Source organism: Suncus etruscus, chromosome 6, assembly GCF_024139225.1.
Source record: "Suncus etruscus isolate mSunEtr1 chromosome 6, mSunEtr1.pri.cur, whole genome shotgun sequence".
NCBI classification, from domain to species: domain Eukaryota; kingdom Metazoa; phylum Chordata; class Mammalia; order Eulipotyphla; family Soricidae; genus Suncus; species Suncus etruscus.
Window position 1 is genome coordinate 21,932,137 of NC_064853.1, and position 18,661 is coordinate 21,950,797.

Genomic DNA, 18,661 nt, shown 5'->3' on the forward strand with positions numbered 1-18,661 from the left:
TGCTGTATTTCTTTTTAACTCTTATCCTTTTTTTTTTTAAAGAAGAGTTTACTAAAATTTCTGCTGGTGCTTCAATAAATTCATTGTGAGTCAATAGTTTTCAAAAATATTCTTTCCTCTCTCTTCCATTTCTTTAGTTTTTCTTTCAATTAAAAAAAAAAACATGTTGCTTTTGGTCTTCCTAAAAATGTATTATTTGATGACCAAAAAATGTGTTATTATCTGTTATGTCAACTATGTAATGCTTTTTTCTTTAAATGAATTAATTTAATAAAAAAAAAGTACATTCCTTAGATTTCTAGCACCCATTCTTTTCATGGGCCTGAATTTGTTCAAATCTACAGCACAGGGCTTCGGTTAAAATCTTTAGGGCTACTGTCTGAATTTACAGTTTGAAATTTCTCTCTCAATGGTTCTGAATTGCTGAATAACTCTCTGGAGGTAACATTCCATAGTAATTTCTCAGCTCAAACCTTATTCATAAAATATGGTATTTGTCTTCTGATCTCTAGGTTGATGAGTTTCAGTAAGTCAGCTGCTTAAACCCAAACCCTGTGTGTTATCTTTGGCTCTCTTCCTCTTCCCCTGTGCTTAACACACATTGCTTCTCAGCAGCTGCTCACCTCCACCCTGTTTATATTCCAGACCATCTAACATACAAATGTGATCATGCCACAAGACCCAACAGAACGCAGTTTAAAAATGTAGTGCCAGCGAGAGATAAATTACAGGTGCTACGGCACTGGACTTATCCATATCCTACTAGGATTCGATCCCTGGCTCCACATATGGCTAACCAAGCATTGCCAGAAATGATGTCTGAGCACAGAGCCAGAAAAAAAGGCCTGAGCAATGTCCTCCAAATACCCCTTCCCCAACTTTTTTTTTGTGTGTGTGTGTCTTTCACTCAGAATGAAATAAACTGCTTGGGAAGACATAAAAAACATTAATGACCCAGCCTTAGCACACTTCCGCCTTCATCTGTATCTCCTACTCATCAACCATTCTTATATTCCATCTATCTCTACTACTTGGAGTTTCTTTTTTTTTCTGTCCACCAATTCACAATACAGACCAGGCAAAAGGCCTGTATTGAGGTGTATATGGGGTATATTTACTGTATCTCCTCTTTCTATACAGTCAGTGTAAAGAACAGCCTGTGGTAAGAATTGGGAGGCCTTTCTTTTCTTTCTTTTCTTTTTTTTTTTTTTGATTTTTTTAAATATATATAGATGTATATATATATACATCTATATATACATGTATATATGTGTATATATATATATATAAATCCTTCACCAGTGCAACATTCCCATGACCAATATCTCAAGTGTCCTTTCTTGGAGTTTCTTGAACTCAATAACTTGCCCAGCATTTAAATTTTCCACATTTATTTCAACGTCATTAGTTCATTCTATACATATATTGAACATGTTCTCTGTATCAGGTACTGTGCCACCTATTAAGTATAAATTGGTGACCAAAAATATAAAAACCCCACAAAACACTATTCCTGATTAGGAGACTAGTATATGAGTAAAAATGAATCTATATAATCACAGAGAATTTGAATATTTAAAAAATAATTTTGTTTGGGGACCAGACTCAGTGGTTGTCAGGGTCTACCACCAGCTGTGGGTTCAAGGTTCACTCTTGGTAGTCTTCAAAGGATCATACAGTGTTGGGGATAGAATCCAGACCTCCTGTATGCTAAATAAACATGTGTTCAGCTAATTGAACTCTTTGGGAATTATAAATGAGAGTAGTCATAGCATGTGCATGTTTGTGTGTTTGTGTTCCTGTTATGTTCACATGTGTGTGGTTGTGTTTGGAAGAGATTGAGTATCATTTTAGGTAGCTGAGGAAATCGCTCCAAGGAGATGAGGACTTAAGGACAAAAAGCTGGATTCTGTCTGGAACACACTCTGCCATCTTTTTACCTGGCTAATTATTTCATCCTTCCCATTTAAACCAGCACAGATATTATTTAATAGGAAAGTACTCTCTGACCTTATTTATTTGGTTGGACAGTGTGTAGGTATTGAGAAGAGAGTTCATATTCAGTATCAAGTTTTGTTTCTAACATTGCTGAGTGCTGCCCTTAGATGTCCCCCTGAGTGCCAGATAATACTGGTTCTTCTGGACCTGAGGAGCATCATATCCTTAGGCCCTTACATTGAACCATCAGTCTTATTCACCGAGAATCATTGGTGATATGTCGAGTCCCTCTGAACACCACTTGGGAGACCTCCTATATTACCCCAAATTATAAAAATGATATATTATATATATTATGCAATTTTATTAATATAAAAGATGCTATAGCTCACATTTTACTGTTTTAGACTTCATTGTCTACACATGTACCATCTATCCATTCTCTGGGCAGTTACTGGAATTGTTCCAAATTGTGTGTACTTACGGACAGTACTGCTATGAATATTCATGTCTCTTCTGGACACATGCAAGTAGTTTGCAAAAAGATATTTATACATAGAAGTAGAAAGAAATGAAAATCATGTAGGGAATGTCAGTTCACAACGAAATGCCAATTTATTTTTTCAAAACAATTGTACCAATTTACACATCCCCCAGAAGTATATAAAAGGAACACTTGACCACATTCTTGTCAGTGCTTTTTTTTTTTTTTTCTGGTCAGTGCTTTTAACCACAGAAATATTTTTAATTTTCTCCAACATTATCGGTATGGAATACTATCTCACTGTCATGTAATTGACATTACCTTCGTTATAATTATCAACAATTTTTAACCATTCATGTCTGTCCTTGTCTGTTCGTATCTTTAGCCTACTTTTTCTTGGATTATTGGTTTTTTGCTTGTTTGTTCTTGTGTTTTTTAATAAAAAAAATATTTGTTTTAGCATTTATATGTGTTGCAGATACTTTCTCTCACCATTTAGCTTACTTTTTTCAGTTTCCTCTGATATAAATAGAAATTCTTCAAAATCTTACTACAATTTAGGTAGTATGATGATAGACTGTTAAATTTTCTTTATTGGTGTACAACGTTACTCTACCTGATCACCATCAAAGAGACCATGACCCACCAATACTGACCCTAATGTCACTTCTACTCTAATTTTCATCCCCCAACTCCTACCTATTGTTTTATCTAATTGCTTTATTTAAGCACCCTGGTTACAAAATTGCTCGTTGTTGGGTTTCAGCCCTACAATGTACACTATCCTTCACCAGTGTACCCTAACCATGACCAATGCCTCCTGTTTCCCTTACTCTCACCCCCTGCCTTGCTCTAAGGCAAGCAAATTGCTTTTCTCTTTCTTTGTCTTTCCTTTTCTTCCTTCTTTTTCTTTTTCTTTCATTCTTTTGTTCTTTCTTTTTCTCTTTCATTTTTTCTTTCTCTTTCTCTTTCTTCTTTCTTTCTTTTTCTTTCTTTCTTTCTTTTCTTTTCTCTTCCTCTCCTTCTTCTCCTCCTCATATTTCTTTCTTTCTTTTTCTTTCTTTCTTTCTTTTCTTTCTTTCTTTTCTTTCTTTCTTTCTTTTTCTTCTTTCTTTTTCTCTTTCTTTCTTTCTTTCTTTTCTTTCTTTCTTTCTTTCTCTTTTTTCTTTCTTTCTTTCTTTCTTTCTTTTCTTTCTTTCTTTCTTTCTTCTTCTTTCTTTCTTTCTTTCTTCTTTCTTTCTTTCTTTCTTCCTTTTTCTTTCCTCTCCTTCTTCTCCTCCTTCTATTTCTCCTCCTCCTTCTTCTCTCCCTTTTGACACTGTGGTTTGTACTATTTTTAATAGAGGAATGCCTTGCCTGTTAGTTTCTTCTCTACTTTCAACGTTGAGTTCTTGTCCAGAGCAAACAATTGCAACTATCATTGTCTAGTAGACCCATTTTTACTATAGATACACTCATAGCTCTGCTGATTCTTTCATTATTTTTAAATATTTTATAATCCATATGAGGTTTGTCATCATTCAGTAAGGTAGTACAGTGAGTATAGAACTGCCTTGCAGTTGCCTCTCCCAGGATCCATTCTAGGAACCTGTTATGGTCCCCTAAGAGTGAATCCTAAGCAGAGCTAGGAGTAAATCTTGAGCGCGCGCACACACACACACACACACACACACACACACAAAATCAAACAAAAAATTAAAACAAAAGTATAACTTTCCTGATACAAATATGCTTTTGTAGCAAAAATTTATAATATATATTTGTGATTGTTTATATTTTTCATATTAATACCATAGAAATTTAGCCTTTAATTTTTTTTTGTATAATTTAGTCTTTAAAAGCAAACAATATGACAGTCTGTCTTTCTCACACTTATCTTTTAAAAATTTTGGGAGGGCACACCTAGCAGTCCTCAAAGCTTATTTCTGGCTCTGAAATCAGGAAAGACTTCTGGCAGGGCTCAGGGGACCATATAGGATGCTGGGGCTTGAATCCACTCAGTTGTATGCAAGGAAAGCACTCTACATCTGTATTATTGCTTTGTCCCCCTTCCCCTGACAATCTTTCTTTGAAAAAAAAATTGGGGGACACTCCCAGCAGCGCTCCGGGTTACTACTGGCTCTGCGTCCATAATTACTCCTTAACAGGTTTGGGAAGCCCATATGGGATGCAAGGGTCCAAAGCTGGGATAGCCTGATGCAAGGCAAAAGCCCTACCTGCTAAGCTATCACTCTGACCACAGAAAATAAAATTTATATTGATTCAGATTCTGTGATGTACATTACCTTTTTGTGGGGTTGTTTTTTGGGCCACACCCAAGAGCACTCAGGCTGTTGTTACTCCTGGCTCTGTGCTCAGAAATCGCTCCTGGCAGGCTCAAAGGACCATATGGGATGCGGTGATTGAAACCACTTCCTTCTGGATGCATGGCAAACACCCTGCGGCTGTGCTATCGCTCTGATCCCTGATATACTTTACTTTTTTTTGGAAGGGGGGGTGAAGGTCACACCCGGCAGTGCTCAGGGGTTACTCCTGGCTCTGGCTCAGAGATCTCTCCTGGCAGGCTTAGGGGACCATATGGGTTGCCGAACATGCCTCCATCATGGGTCTGCAGCGCGCAAGACAAATAGCTACCGCTGTGCTACCACTCCATCCCCATGTTGTACATTACTTTTAAATGATGGTTTCCCGTGCACGTAATTCAAACACCATACACTTTTCACCCATCTCCCTCTTTCCTATAAGTACCCAAGTTCCTTTTATTCCAATCTCCCCACTCCAACAACTCAGTTGTGTGGATCATTTCTCTCATTGTGTAGTCTTTATATGATAATCTGACTCCAACCCAGCTCTTCAGTATGTTTTAATATTCCTAAAACCCTATGATAGAAATATTAGCATGTTTTCAGCATAAATTTGTCTTTTGTGTTCATATCACTATTTAATGCACTATTCTGACTTCAGCTCATTTGGCAGAACTGAGCATACTGTGTGTGGAGCTTACCCCCTGAGTGTCAAATGTCACCATTTATTAAACACAAACCCTTTCCCCAGGATCCCATCCTTTTGGTATGCAAATTTATGCAAACACACTCCCCCATCATTCCTCTGCCAAATAAGGAAGGAAGTTTGGGACTCAGAACCACATTTTAAGGAGCAGGAGGATCTGCCCGTTTGGACATTTCAGGGAGAGTTGAGCATGCTTTGGGTTTTGCTTTGGGTTTTGTTTGTTTGTTTGGTTGGTTGGTTTTGGTTTTTTGGGCCATACCTGGCAGTGCTCAGGGGTTGCTTCTGGCTCTGCGCTCAGAAATCACTCCTGGCTGGGGGACCTTATGGGATTGAACTGTGTCTATCCTGGGTCAGCCGCATGCAAGGCAAACACCCTACCAGCACTTTGGCTCCTTAGAGCATGCTTTGGAGAGCAGGGGAGTAGCAGAATCAGAGTTAGAATGGAAAATGGAGTCTCCAGTGGGGAAAATGAAGGAGCATGGAGTCAGAATCACTCAGGTAAAAGATGATCAAAATGTGTTCAAGATAGTGGGGGAAAAAAAGAGAAGATATTTCAGGGAAGAAAATTTAAATGTATCTCACTTAATTGAAAAATCTGGATGAAATCATATTCCCTAATATAGCAATTAAGACATGATAGGTCCAGGCACATGGCTCCCAGGATCCATGAACATGATCCCCACATACACAAGAGGGGAGCCTCTTGAAATATGGACTTTCCTACTTTCATATTGGGTTGTATACAAGGCTCCATTTTGGAGGAGGGGGTTGGGTCACACCCAACAACGCTCAGGGGTTACTCCTGATCTCCACTCAGAAATTGCTCCTGGCAGGCCAGGGGACCATATGAAATGCCAGGATTTGAACCACCGTCCTTCTGCATGCAAGGCAAACGCCTTATCTCCATGCTATCTCTCCAGCCCTTCTCCCTCCAATTTTGAAGAAGGCTTCATTTCCCTTGAGTGTTACTCTCCTAATTTCTTATTTTTAATAATAATATTTTATTTAAACACCTTGATTACAAACATGATTGTGGTTGGGTTTCAGTCATGTAAGAGGACACCCCCATCACCAGTGCAACATTTCCATCACCAATGTCCCACATATCCCTCCTCCCCATCCTGCCCCCGCCTGTACTCTAGACAGGCTTTCTATTTCCCTCATACATTCTCATTGTTAGGATAGTTCGCAATGTAGTTATTTCTCTAACTAAACTCATCACTCTTTGTGTTGAGGTTCATGAAGTGAACTATAATTTCCAGCCCTCCTCTCTTTTGTCTCTGAAAATTATTGCAAGAATGTCTTTCATTTTTATCAAAACCCATAGATGAGTGAGACCATTCTGCGTCTCTCTCTCTGACTTATTTCACTCAGCATAATAAATTTCATGTAAATCCATGTATAGGAAAATTTCATGACTTCATCTCTCCTGATAGCTGCATAATACTCCATTGTGTATATGTACCACAGTTTCTTTAGCCATTCATCTGTTGAAGGGCATCTTGGTTGTTTCCAGAGTCTTGCTATGGTAAATAGTGTTGCAATGAATATAGGTATAAGGAAGGGATTTTTGTATTGTATTTTTGTGTTCCTAGGGTATATTCCTAGGAGTGGTATAGCTGAATCATATTGAAGTTCAATTTCCAGTTTTTGAAGGAATCTCCATATTGCTTTCCTTAAAGGTTGGACTAGATGGCATTCCCACCAGCAGTGGATAAGAGTTCCTTTCTCTCCACATCCCCGCCAGCACTGATTGTTCTCATTCTTTGTGATGTGTGCCAATCTCTGTGGTGTGAGGTGGTACCTCACAGTTGTTTTGATTTGCATCGCCTTGATGATTAGTGATGTGGAGCATTTTTTCATGTGCCTTTTGGCCATTTGTATTTCTTCTTTGTCAAAATGTCTGTCCATTTCTTCTCCCCATTATTTCTTAATCTCCCCTGCCTCAGAATTTCTCCCTCCTCTGACTCAGAATTTCTCAGAGTTTCTCCCTCCCCTCCCCTGCCTCAGGATTTCTCAGAAGAAAACTGTTATACTTTGAAAAACAAAATAAAACAAAGACATGATTAATCCATAAAACATTATAAATAAAAGATATATATATTTATAGGTGACAGCAGTCAGCTTAATGTCTGACTACATTCCTTTTTATATGATAGAGCTAATCTTCCATAGTTTAGCTTCCATGAAGGCAATTAGCAAAGGCATTATAAAAGATTAATAAGAGATGGAGCATTGATGGAAAGTAACAAATTTTTTTTTTTGGTTTTTGGGCCACACCCGTTTGATGCTCAGGGGTTACTCCTGGCTATGAGCTCAGAAATCGCCCCTGGCTTGGGGAGACCATATGGGACGCCGGGGGATCGAACCGCGGTCCGTCCTACACTAGCGCTTGTAAGGCAGACACCTTACCTCTAGTGCCACCTTCCCGGCCCCGGAAAGTAACAAAATTTAAATTGAAAAGAGAAAAAGGGAAAATGAAACCCAAGTTTCTGGCAAGCTGGACTAGTTTATATAACAGATCTTTTAAGTCTGAGGAAACTTGCTCAAAATACTCTGTAAACTATTGCTAGATAATGCAGACTTCAGCTTTTTCTGCATTTCTTTTTTTTTGATTTAGGGGCCACACCTGGCAGTGCTCAGGACTTACTCCTGGCTCTTCTGCACTCAGGAATCATTCCCAATGGGGTTGGAGACCATATGTTGTGCAAGGTATAGAACTCAGGTCAATTATATACAAGGCAAGTGTCCTACTTACTAAACTATCACTAAGGCTCCCAACATTTTCTTTAACCTGGACTATCTTCTACAGAATCTAAAAAGAAGGACAAATGCTAGGTGGATTCATCTTGTCTGATAATATATATATATATATATATATATACACATATATAGTAATATATAGTAGTCTTTATATGTATATATTTATATATATTATTTAAATTATTGTTCAAATTTTAGCAGCAAAGAAAATGAAGCTTAGAGAGGGATGGAGTTATAATCAGGTTAGTTTCTGACTTCTGGTCTTATATTTGAATCATTAGTGCAGTGGTCAGCAAACTATGACCTGTGGGCTAGTTGTAGACACAGCTGCAACTATGAAGTTGGGCAGCCGCCATAGAAATGGTACAATTTGGGGCCGGCGCGGTGGCGCTAAAGGTAAGGTGTCTGCCCTGCGAGCGCTAGCCTAGGACAGACCGTGGTTCGATCTCCCGGCGTCTCATATTGTCCCCCAAGCCAGGAGCGACTGCTGAGCGCAGAGCCAGGAGTAACCCCTGAGCGTCACCGGGTGTGGCCCAAAAACCAAAAAAAAAAAAAAAAAAAAGAAAAAAAGAAAAGAAATGGTACAATTTGGGGCTGGAGCAGTGGCACAAGCCATAAGGCATCTGCCTTGCGTGTGCTAGCCTATCACAGACTGTGGTTCATTCCCCCAGTTATGGTCCCCCAAGCCTGCGTGGAGCGATTTCTGAATGCATAGCCAGGAGTAACCCCTAAGCATCACCAGGTATGGTCCAAAAAATCAGGGAAAAAAAAAGAAATGGTATGATTTGCAAAGCCTGAAATATTTACTATCTAGCCTTGCCATATATAACTCAAAAGATATCTAGAAAATTTTAAATACTTTTATAAAACACAATTTCCCTGAAAATATTGATTAGATGTTTTAGTTCAATCTTAATGTGCTGAAAACATTTTTCTCCTCAGAGATGAAGAGAAACAAAAAACATGGAAACCCAAATTTTTTATGTCAAAGGAGAAAAAGGAGAATAAAGGTGCTGAAGTCACAGAAAGGTAGGCCCTTCTTTACGCTTCTTTGCACATTTTTACAGTTTATCTGCTACAGCTTCTATCTCTTACAAGTTATATGAGTGTAGACACATCATTACAATTGTTTCTTAGATTCTTTACCTATAAATGCAAATAATCATATCTATTATAGTATATGAGTGATTTTTTTTTTAGTTTTTGGGCCATACCTAGAAGTGCTCAGGGGGTTACTCCTGGCTTTGCACTCAGAAATCATTCCTGGTAGGCTTGGGGGACCATACGGGAGTCTAAGTCTGTCCCAGGTTGGCAGCATGCAAGTCAAATACCCTACCTCTATGCTATCACTCTGGCCCCTACATAAGTGAATTAAAAGATAAAAAGAAAATGAAAATGTAAAGTACCATACAAATGTACTCCCCTCCTCATTACCTCCCTCACTGCTTTGGATAGAGAAGGGATGTAATGTAATATTTAAAGTCATTCTTAATGTAAGATTTGGAATGTAAGATTTAAAGACAGTCTTCTTCATCAACCAATAACAACTTTCATTCCTCACTTAGACTGAAAGAATGTTTTTTACATTTTTGGATTTTGGGTCATACCCCATGATGCTCAGGGGTTACTCCTGGTTCTGTGTTCAGAAATCACTCCTGGCTTGGGGGACCATATGGGACATTGGGAGATTGAACTGCAGTCCATCCTAGGTTAGCCACATGCAAGGCAAATGCCCTATCACTGCTCTGGCCCCAAGACTAATAGAATTTTAAGATAACTTTACTAAAAACCCAATTTGAACTTAGATGAACCTTGTGATGAATAACTATGTATTGCATATTGACTGACTTCCCCTAAATATAATTTTGTTCATGACTACATTAGTGTTAGAGAATGTTCTCTGCATTTGAGATCTAACCTTCCTTCATGATTTGAATCTCCTGTTGGCTGCTGGAAGAGATAATGTATTTTCACTATTTCAGGTAGTTACTTAGTACTCTTTGGTCCAGTCTTCTGAATTTCTCGACAATAGTTAGGGTCTGAAATGCTTTAACAAATGTCTTGGAGTGATACTTGTCTAAATAATCACTGATTATTGACTGGTGGAACATTATAGGTCTATTTTGGCAAGCTGCCTAAAACAAGCCTACACAGGCACCGCCCCCAAATCAGTCTGCTATCAATTCATACCTATTTCAAACTAGGAGGACGGCCCTTCCCTTAGAATTCTATGCAGTTGCAATCTAGAAAAGTATCTTCTTAAACTCTAATTCCAGAGGTCAGAGAAACATTCCATCAGGTAAGACTGCTTACTTTGCACTCAGGTGACTAAGATTTGATCCCCAATATTGCTCATTATCCCCTGAGCCCTACCAGGAGTAAGCCCTAAACACAGCTGGGAGTAGAGCAAAAAATAACCAACCAAAAAAACTCCTTCATACTTCACATACTTTGGAGGCCAGAGCTGGCAGTTTCCAGAGCTTTCTCCTGATTCTTTGCTCAGAGATTACTCCTGGAGGTGCTTGGGGATCAAACTGGGGTCAGCTGCAAGCAAAGCAAGTCACCTTAACCCCTCTGGTTTCTCTCTTGCCCCTCTACATACTTTTGCATAGCACAGTAAGTCAGAAGAACTAATACTAATCTCCCCCCCCCCCCGTTTTCTCCCTCTTTCCCTCCAAAAATCTTTAGTCTTTTGATGACTGTGAATAAGTCTTTTTGGGAAACAATTTTATTGTGTTTTTTAAAATCTCTTAAAATGAAGTGATACAATGGTTCACCTTTCTTCTCAACTGAGTAAATATGAAAATACAGTTTTAAGGCTGTCATTATTCCTGACTGATGTATACTTCCATACCTTTGTTCTTTTGAAAATAGTTTCTTCCACCAATCAATAATAAATGCTTTCTACATGAGTCCAACTACTTTATTTATCCCTTTATTAATTAGACATAATGACAAGTTTCCATGAGGTTGTGGAAGGTACGAAGGTGTGGAAATGATAGCTCATCTTCTAAGATTTTTCAGATTCATCTGTACTTCACAGGCAACTGGAAGGCGAGACTGGAACCAGGTTACAATGAAGCTATGTTTTATAGTAAAGGAGCTGACTCTGTCTTGTAGGCAGCAAAGTGAGATCAAAAGGTTTGAAAAGAACATAATCCATTACCTTGTAGGAAGAAGTCTCTGGAGTCAGGAATGCAGATAGATTTAAATCAAGAGAAGCTCAAGGAAAATGATATTTTAGGAAATACATGATCACAGCCTGAAATAAGGTAGTGGAGATGCTGCTGAATAAAACTCGGGATTTACCCAACTCAATTACTATTGCCTCTAATATGATGAAGCACTGACCTTCACATGAAAAATAGGACAGAGATAAGGAGAAAGAGGAATGTGATCAGCTCCTATTGGGTTATTCACTCTTGTGTGCAAAAAATATATTATACCTACTTATTGGCATTTTTCTTTAATTTCTTAAATCTGTCCTCCACAATCATTTGGCAAGTAGGACAGTCTTCTGACAGAGAGACACCCAGACTTGTTACTCCCAATTAAGTTTAAAATCTTAGAAAATCATAAGATGTAAGCCAATCACTCATTCTTACTGATTTTTCATGAAATAATTTGATGATAAGTAGAAAATCATAAACAACCCTTAATGTTTTTTTTAAACAAACTTAACTGTGTCTCTAAATCAGAGTAGTTTTTTTCAATTGTGTAGCCAATGTGATTTTATTACGATTTATGTGTTATCAATTTGGGGAAGAGAGTGTGTGTGGTGTATGGGTGTATCTGAATTTTATTTCAGGCACCATGATTTACAGTATTGATGATGTGATGGCAGGTTTTATGCATAAAACATCCCAACACCACATCCTCCAGAAGAGTGACAGCTTCCCTTCACCACTGTTTCAATATCCACTTCCTGCCTCCTATACCTTGTTTAGTTGTCTTGACAATGATCTCTCGTGAAAATGTGTTCAAGTTTGTGTGTGTGTGTGTGTGTGTGTGTGTGTGTGTGGTTTGGGGGCCACACCTGCCAGTGCTCCGGGCTTACTCCTGGCTTTGTGCCTGGGGATCACTCTTGGAGATGCTTGGGTGTGGGTTCAGGGAACCATATCTGATGCCGGGGATCGAATCATGGTTGGCCTTGTGCAAGGCAAATCTCTTAGCTGCTGTATTATTGCTCTGGCTCCAGAAAGTTTTATTTGCTGTGACCTATGCACACATGGAATTATATACTGTGATAGATCTTCAATGTAGCCTAAAATGACCATTTTTACCATTTTAGAGGCTTAAGAATTTTATTAATGTACATTTAACCCTACCAACATATTTCTTGCCAGTTTATCTCCTAGAAATTTCTTTAGAATCAGGAAGCAAAACTATAAAAAGAACAAAATGGAAAAAGAAGAAAAACTTTTTAGAGAAAGATTTGAGGTACGTTCCCTGAAGGTAAAAAAAAAAAAAAATCAACCATATTAAAGACGAAGAAATTATGGCTTTTAGATTCTAAAAGTGTGGTACTCCTCCGCCTTTCTACATAAAAGATATGCTTTTTGACTAAAAGGCATACACTATAATTTGTTTTAATTAAACCATATCTATAACCTCATACAAGGGTGCATAACTGAATGGAGAGGAGGGAAGGTATGTGATAATTTTGGCAACAGTAAAAAGTTCCTAAATGTATGCTGATAAAAATGTAATTCCAAAAAAATGCAATTTAAAGTCAATTATGTAATGGATCCCAAAGATTTCTGGAAATGCTCATCTGTGTTGCATTTCTTGGGCAAAAGTGGGTTTCTAGTAGAAAAATTTGGAGGAGCACAAAGAGGGTCTCACCCTCTGCTTTTCAATTTCTCCTTTCCTTGTTTGGTCTAACTGTACTATTATAACAGTGAACATATCCATCATGGTACTTAAATTTATACCCCATTGCAAAATCTTCCCATCTACCAGCATTCATTCTAGTACTATTAAGTCCTGAGCTTGAGATCACATTTATAATGTAATCATATCACATGAATATGTTATAACATTGCCTCCTTAGGTAATATTTAACATTATGCTGCCTTTTCTTAAGTGTTTGATATCTAGCTTGAGTTAATAATCTATTATGTCTTCCATTAATTTTGCTGTACTGAAAATAATAACTGCAAGTGTAATTTGATTGGTAATTTGTTTCAGTATAACAAAGAGATCACTGTCATCAATACGGCCGTGGCATCTTCTAGTAATTCCAGAAATGGAATATTTGATTTGCCAATTAGTCCTGGCGAACAACTGGAAGTTATTGACATCACTGAAGAAAATCTCGTAATATGTCGTAATTCTAAAGGCAGATGTAAGTTATTGTCTTATCACCCATAAAACTTTCATCACTATTTAAAATAAATGGCAAAGCATTATTCTATAAGTAATATAATGATTTTTATTTCAATAGATGGATATGTGCTAATTGAACATCTAGAGTTTAAGTAAGTGGTTTGATATTTTTACTCCAAATAATATGTTTTTAATATTGATATAGTCTTATCTACATTACTCTAATGTAAAAAAATTTTCTTTTGTTTTTGAGTTTGCATCTGCCTATTCTTAGAACTTACTCTTGGCAAGTTGTGGAAGACCATCTATGGTACCAGGGATTGAACCTGGGTTAGCTGTGTAAAGTCAAGCATCTTCCCTATTGTACTATCTGGTCCCAAAAAATAAAATTTTAAAATATACAGTGTCCTGGGCCATAGAGATAGCACAGTGGTGGGGCATTGCCTTGCAAGTGGCCGATTCAGGACCAACGGTGGTTCGAATCCTGGCATCCCATATGGTCCCCTGTGCCTGCCAGGAGCAATTTCTGAGCACAGAGCCAGGAGTAACCCCTGAGCACTGCTGGGTATAACTTCAAAACAAATATATATATGTATATATATGATATTTTACATATATATACACATTGTCCTAATATATAATTTATTAGATAATTACCACATTCTCTGACACTTATGTAGTTGTTTATTCATTTATGGGTCTTGGATTATACCCAACAATTCTCAAGGTTTTTTTATTTAGGGATGTCACATCCAGTGGATCTCAGTGGTAACTCCTGCCTCTGCACTCAGAAATCACTCCTGGCAGGAATGGGGGATTGTATGGGATGCTGGGAATCAAACCAGGGTCCATTCTGTTTTGGCTGCATGCAGGACAAATGCCCTACCACTGTGCTATCACTCCAGCCCCCCAGTTCTCAAGGTTGACTCCTCACTCTGCTCTCAGAAATTACTCCTGATGATGCTTGGAGAATACTATGGGGTGCCAGGGATCAAACCCGGGTAAACCACATGCAAGGCAAATACCTTAACATCCTGCCCACTGTACTGTCTCTCCAGCCCCTCTCTGACATTTTTCAGAACATGAAAATATTAAATGGAATGAGAAAACTATTCACTATTTTGCTAGTCTGCACTTTTGTTTGTTTTGTTTTGGTCTGGGGGTGAGAGCAGCACTCAGCTGTGCTTGGATCTTCCAGCTCTAGACTCAAGTATTACACCTGATGAGGGTTGGGGACCTTAAGGAATGTTGGGGATCAAATCCAAGTAGGCTGCATGGAAGGCAAGTGCCTTACCTGCTCTACTGTCTGTCTAGTCCTGCTGGAATACATTTTAAATGTTTGTTTTTCTTTTTCTCAGGCATCAAGGTTGGGTACCTTAAAAAGAACCATGAGCAAATGGTATTGGCTGCACAAGTGAAAACAAGGTCTGCTACGTCAGTATACATCGGAAAATGAGATAAAATCTGCAAAAAAAACTTTTGTTAGGAACTTAGAGAAAAACAGAAGGCTTTCCCACTTAGATGTTGGGTTTACTTCTAAATCATTCTCTCTCAATGTCTATTTCAGTCTCTATCGAATTCATTACTGGCTCAAGAGCATATAAAACTTTGTGTTAGCATCTGGATACTTATTTAATGAGCCATGGCTGAACTTAGAAATCATGCCTTATGGCACCTCATCAGTTTTGCAGATGGTTTAGTTTGTTTCTAATATTAGTACATGAATGTTTGTAATTTCTAGAAGATTCTAGGCATTTAAATTGGGCGCCTCTATTCTAAAAAATAGTGTAACCAATGTCTTTTAAGATTCATTGTGAAGTATGATCTTAATTATGGCTCAATTTAAAAAAATGTTTAAGGTATCCCATTGGTTCATCACACAACTGAGAAAGACTACTTAAAATTGGTTCTATTTTGGAAGTTTCCTAAAATATTAAGAAAACTGCATCTTGTTGTACAAAATAAGGTTATTATTTATATCTACCTGAATATATAAGTAGAATTGGTATGCACATTGATTTATATTTTAAAAATTCAGCTGAGCTGTAACATTTTAAGCGATGTACATATCTGTTCAATACAAATAAATTATACATAAGCATATAACTATTTTGATCAATGTTAAAAAACTGAAAAGCTTAGTACATCTGCTTCAGAGGTATGGATAGTATTTGTTTCATAACTATCTTTATGAAACTTGACATCTGTTTATTAGACAAGATATACAAAATCTAAACTGTGTTTGGTGAGGATAAAGTTGGGATAAGTTACTGATAAAATACCTCAGCATTCTCTTGGACTTTTTTCTTCTGGAGTCTAGCTTCTTCTTATTTTTTTTTTATTTTTGGGCCACACCTGGTAGCACTCAGAGGTTACTTCTGGCAGGCTCGGGGGACTATATGGGATGCCAGGGATCAAACCCAGGTCCACTCCAGGTCAGCTTTGTGCAAGGTAAATTCCCTACCACTGTTCTATTGCTCTGGCCCGAATCTAGCTTCTTTTCCTTTTTTTTTGGTTTTTGGGCCACACCCAGCGATGCTCAGGGGTTACTCCTGGCTGTCTGCTCAGAAATAGCTCCTGGCAGGCATGGGGGACCATATGGGACACCGAGATTCGAACCAATCACCTTTGGTCCTGGATCAGCTGCTTGCAAGGCAAACACCACTGTGCTATCTCTCCGGGCCCCGAATCTAGCTTCTTAAACCATAGACCATATCCATACATGACTGTAAAAATTTTCATTTTACATATTTGTATCAGAAAATGTCTGACTTGCATACTTATTTTATATACCTGGGGTCACGTAAAACTTTCTCAGATAAAAAAGAGTCTTGCGGAGTTGCCTGGGGGGGTGGGGGGGGGGTCTTGCATGGAAATGGTTTAAGCCACTCAGTTCTTAAAAAAGGGGAATATTAAAAGATAATCTGTATTGTAGTTGGATTTGGTCATCTGTATGGCCCCTTGGATACCCCCACTTGGCAGCAAGGTTTGGACATGCCCCTTCAATATCCCCACTGTAATGACTGTTGAAACTGAACACGCCCATGGATATGCTCCCATCGAGTCAGGTATAAAAGGAAAAACTGGGACTGTTGCTGGGGGTTGGGGGAGGCAGGATAGTGACCAGAGCAGCGCCTGCCAGCTCAAAGGTGGCCATAGCTAAAGCATCAGCAAGATGCTTTGTATCTTTTTCTTTCCTTTTTTGTACCAGCCCCTCCCCCTCTATCTTCTCTCTCTCCCCTCTCTCTCCTCTCTCTCCCCCCGCCCAAGTAGTGGCAGCAATACTCAAACACCAGGAGGAATAAAATAGTATACCTAGTTTTTCTCCTTCTCTTTCTCTGTCCTGGCCAGGAAGTCCCTACATATTGGTATCTTTGGGTGGGAATGAGGCTTCACCTGGCTGATTGGCCCCATGGACCCCTGCAAAGTTTCAGCAGAGGGCTCTGGAAGACTTGTGCTTCTGCATTCTGCAGCCCTGCAGCCCTGATAGCCTTGGGCCTTTGCAGTAATTAATAAAATTTCTGCTTGATGTCCCTGAATTAAACTTACTCTCAGCCTGGGGCAGGGCAACTGCATAATTACAACCCTCTGAACTCTGGACTGACTTCAATGGGCACTACTGAAAATAGGATTCCTTCTGTCATGTGGGCATAGAAGGAAGTGTCTATGGTTGTGTTGATCAGAGATCTTTTGTGCAAAACTTTCTAATAGAAAATCAAAAAGCATATCACACTTGCCCAAAACTTCACCAAAACATGAGGGCTTTTGTTTCTTTTTTTCCTTTGGTGGGGGAGCTCGCCATACCTGGTGATGCTCAGAGATTACTCCTGGCTCCACTCAGGAATTAATTCTAGCTCGAAGACAATATGGGATCCTGGGAATCAAACCCAGATCATCCCCATGCAAGGCAAGTAGCCTATCCACAAATTTTCCAACTCCAGTATTTTAAATTCCAACATAGCAAGAAAGTAATATATCAGCCCTGAGATAGATCTGTCCTATGCATATATTGCTCATCTCATGGTCTCTTGGTTTAGTCAACTGAGTCCTCATCAATAAGATCCCACTAATAACATTCACCATTTCTATGTCACAGTGTTGTCAACTGAAATATAGTATAAATAGAAGTGTTCAAAGAGCCCCATGCGAGGCCGAAGTGATGACACAAGCTGTAAGGTGTCTGCTTTGTGTGCACTAGCCTAGGACAGACTGCTGTTCGATCCTCCGGCATCCCATATGGTCCCCCAAGCCAGGAGCAATTTCTGAGTTCATAGCTAGGAGTAATCCTGAGCATCACCAGGTGTAGCCAAAAAACAAATAAACAAACAAAAAAATAAAGAGCCTCATACAAAATACTAACATTTGTTCTTGTGAACCAGAGATTTATACAGTGAGGCATTTGCCTTTACACATAAGTTGGCCAGGGTCAATTCTACCACCAATATGGTCCTCTGAACTCCACCAGAAGTGATCCTTAAAGACAATGTAAATGGTAAACCCCGAATGCAGGTATGGCACCCCAGAACAAAATAAAACAAAAGCAAAAACCTTAAACTTTTTTGCTAAAGTTGAAAAACAAATGTTTTAGGAACTCAAAAATAAGTCCAGAAACAATGGATTAAATTTAACAATTAATTTTACATAGATTTAGTAAATTTTAAAAACTGAACTTTTGAAATGCTTTAAATTATAAAATAGGGAAGTCTCCCCAGAATGCTGATCAGAGGCTACATGTGATAGAATGAAAGTGAGGGCCTCCATTGCTTTGAACAATTTGCCTGACCCAGTATGGGATAAAATTTTAGGAAAAGTAGTTGCTGCTGTCCCTTTTATCTGTACATGTGACTATTTCTGCTTTGCAAAATCAATCACATTTGGGGAGGGGGTGGTTGTTTTGGGGGCCACACCTGGTGACTCTCAGTTGTTACTCCTGGCTATGTGCTCAGAAATCGCTCCTGGCTTGGAGGACCATATGGGACACTGGGGGATTGAACCATGGTTGTCCTAGGTCAGTGCATACAAGGAAAATGCCCTACCACTGCGCCACTGCTTCTGTCCCTATTTTGTCCATTCTTTAACACAGTGATGCTGATGCCACAGTTTGTATGAGTCACTGATGGTTCATATAGACATCAATGT

At 38.7% G+C, this 18,661-nt stretch overlaps 1 protein-coding gene and 1 non-coding gene across 2 annotated transcripts in view; one reads left to right on the plus strand and one right to left on the minus strand.

Moving 5' to 3' along the window:
* Nucleotides 1-16,685, plus strand: part of FYB2 (FYN binding protein 2) — an 85,579-nt gene extending 68,894 nt beyond the window's left edge. The window contains 5 exon segments of the mRNA XM_049775465.1: nt 9,137-9,223; nt 12,541-12,634; nt 13,385-13,541; nt 13,641-13,674; nt 16,505-16,685. Coding sequence (XP_049631422.1) covers nt 9,137-9,223; nt 12,541-12,634; nt 13,385-13,541; nt 13,641-13,674; nt 16,505-16,685 — 553 coding nt within the window.
* LOC126012617 (small nucleolar RNA SNORA51) lies at nt 1,049-1,179 on the minus strand. Its single transcript, XR_007497068.1, has one exon. It is a non-coding gene; the product is annotated as a small nucleolar RNA SNORA51 (small nucleolar RNA).
* Nucleotides 16,686-18,661: the final 1,976 nt, after the last annotated feature.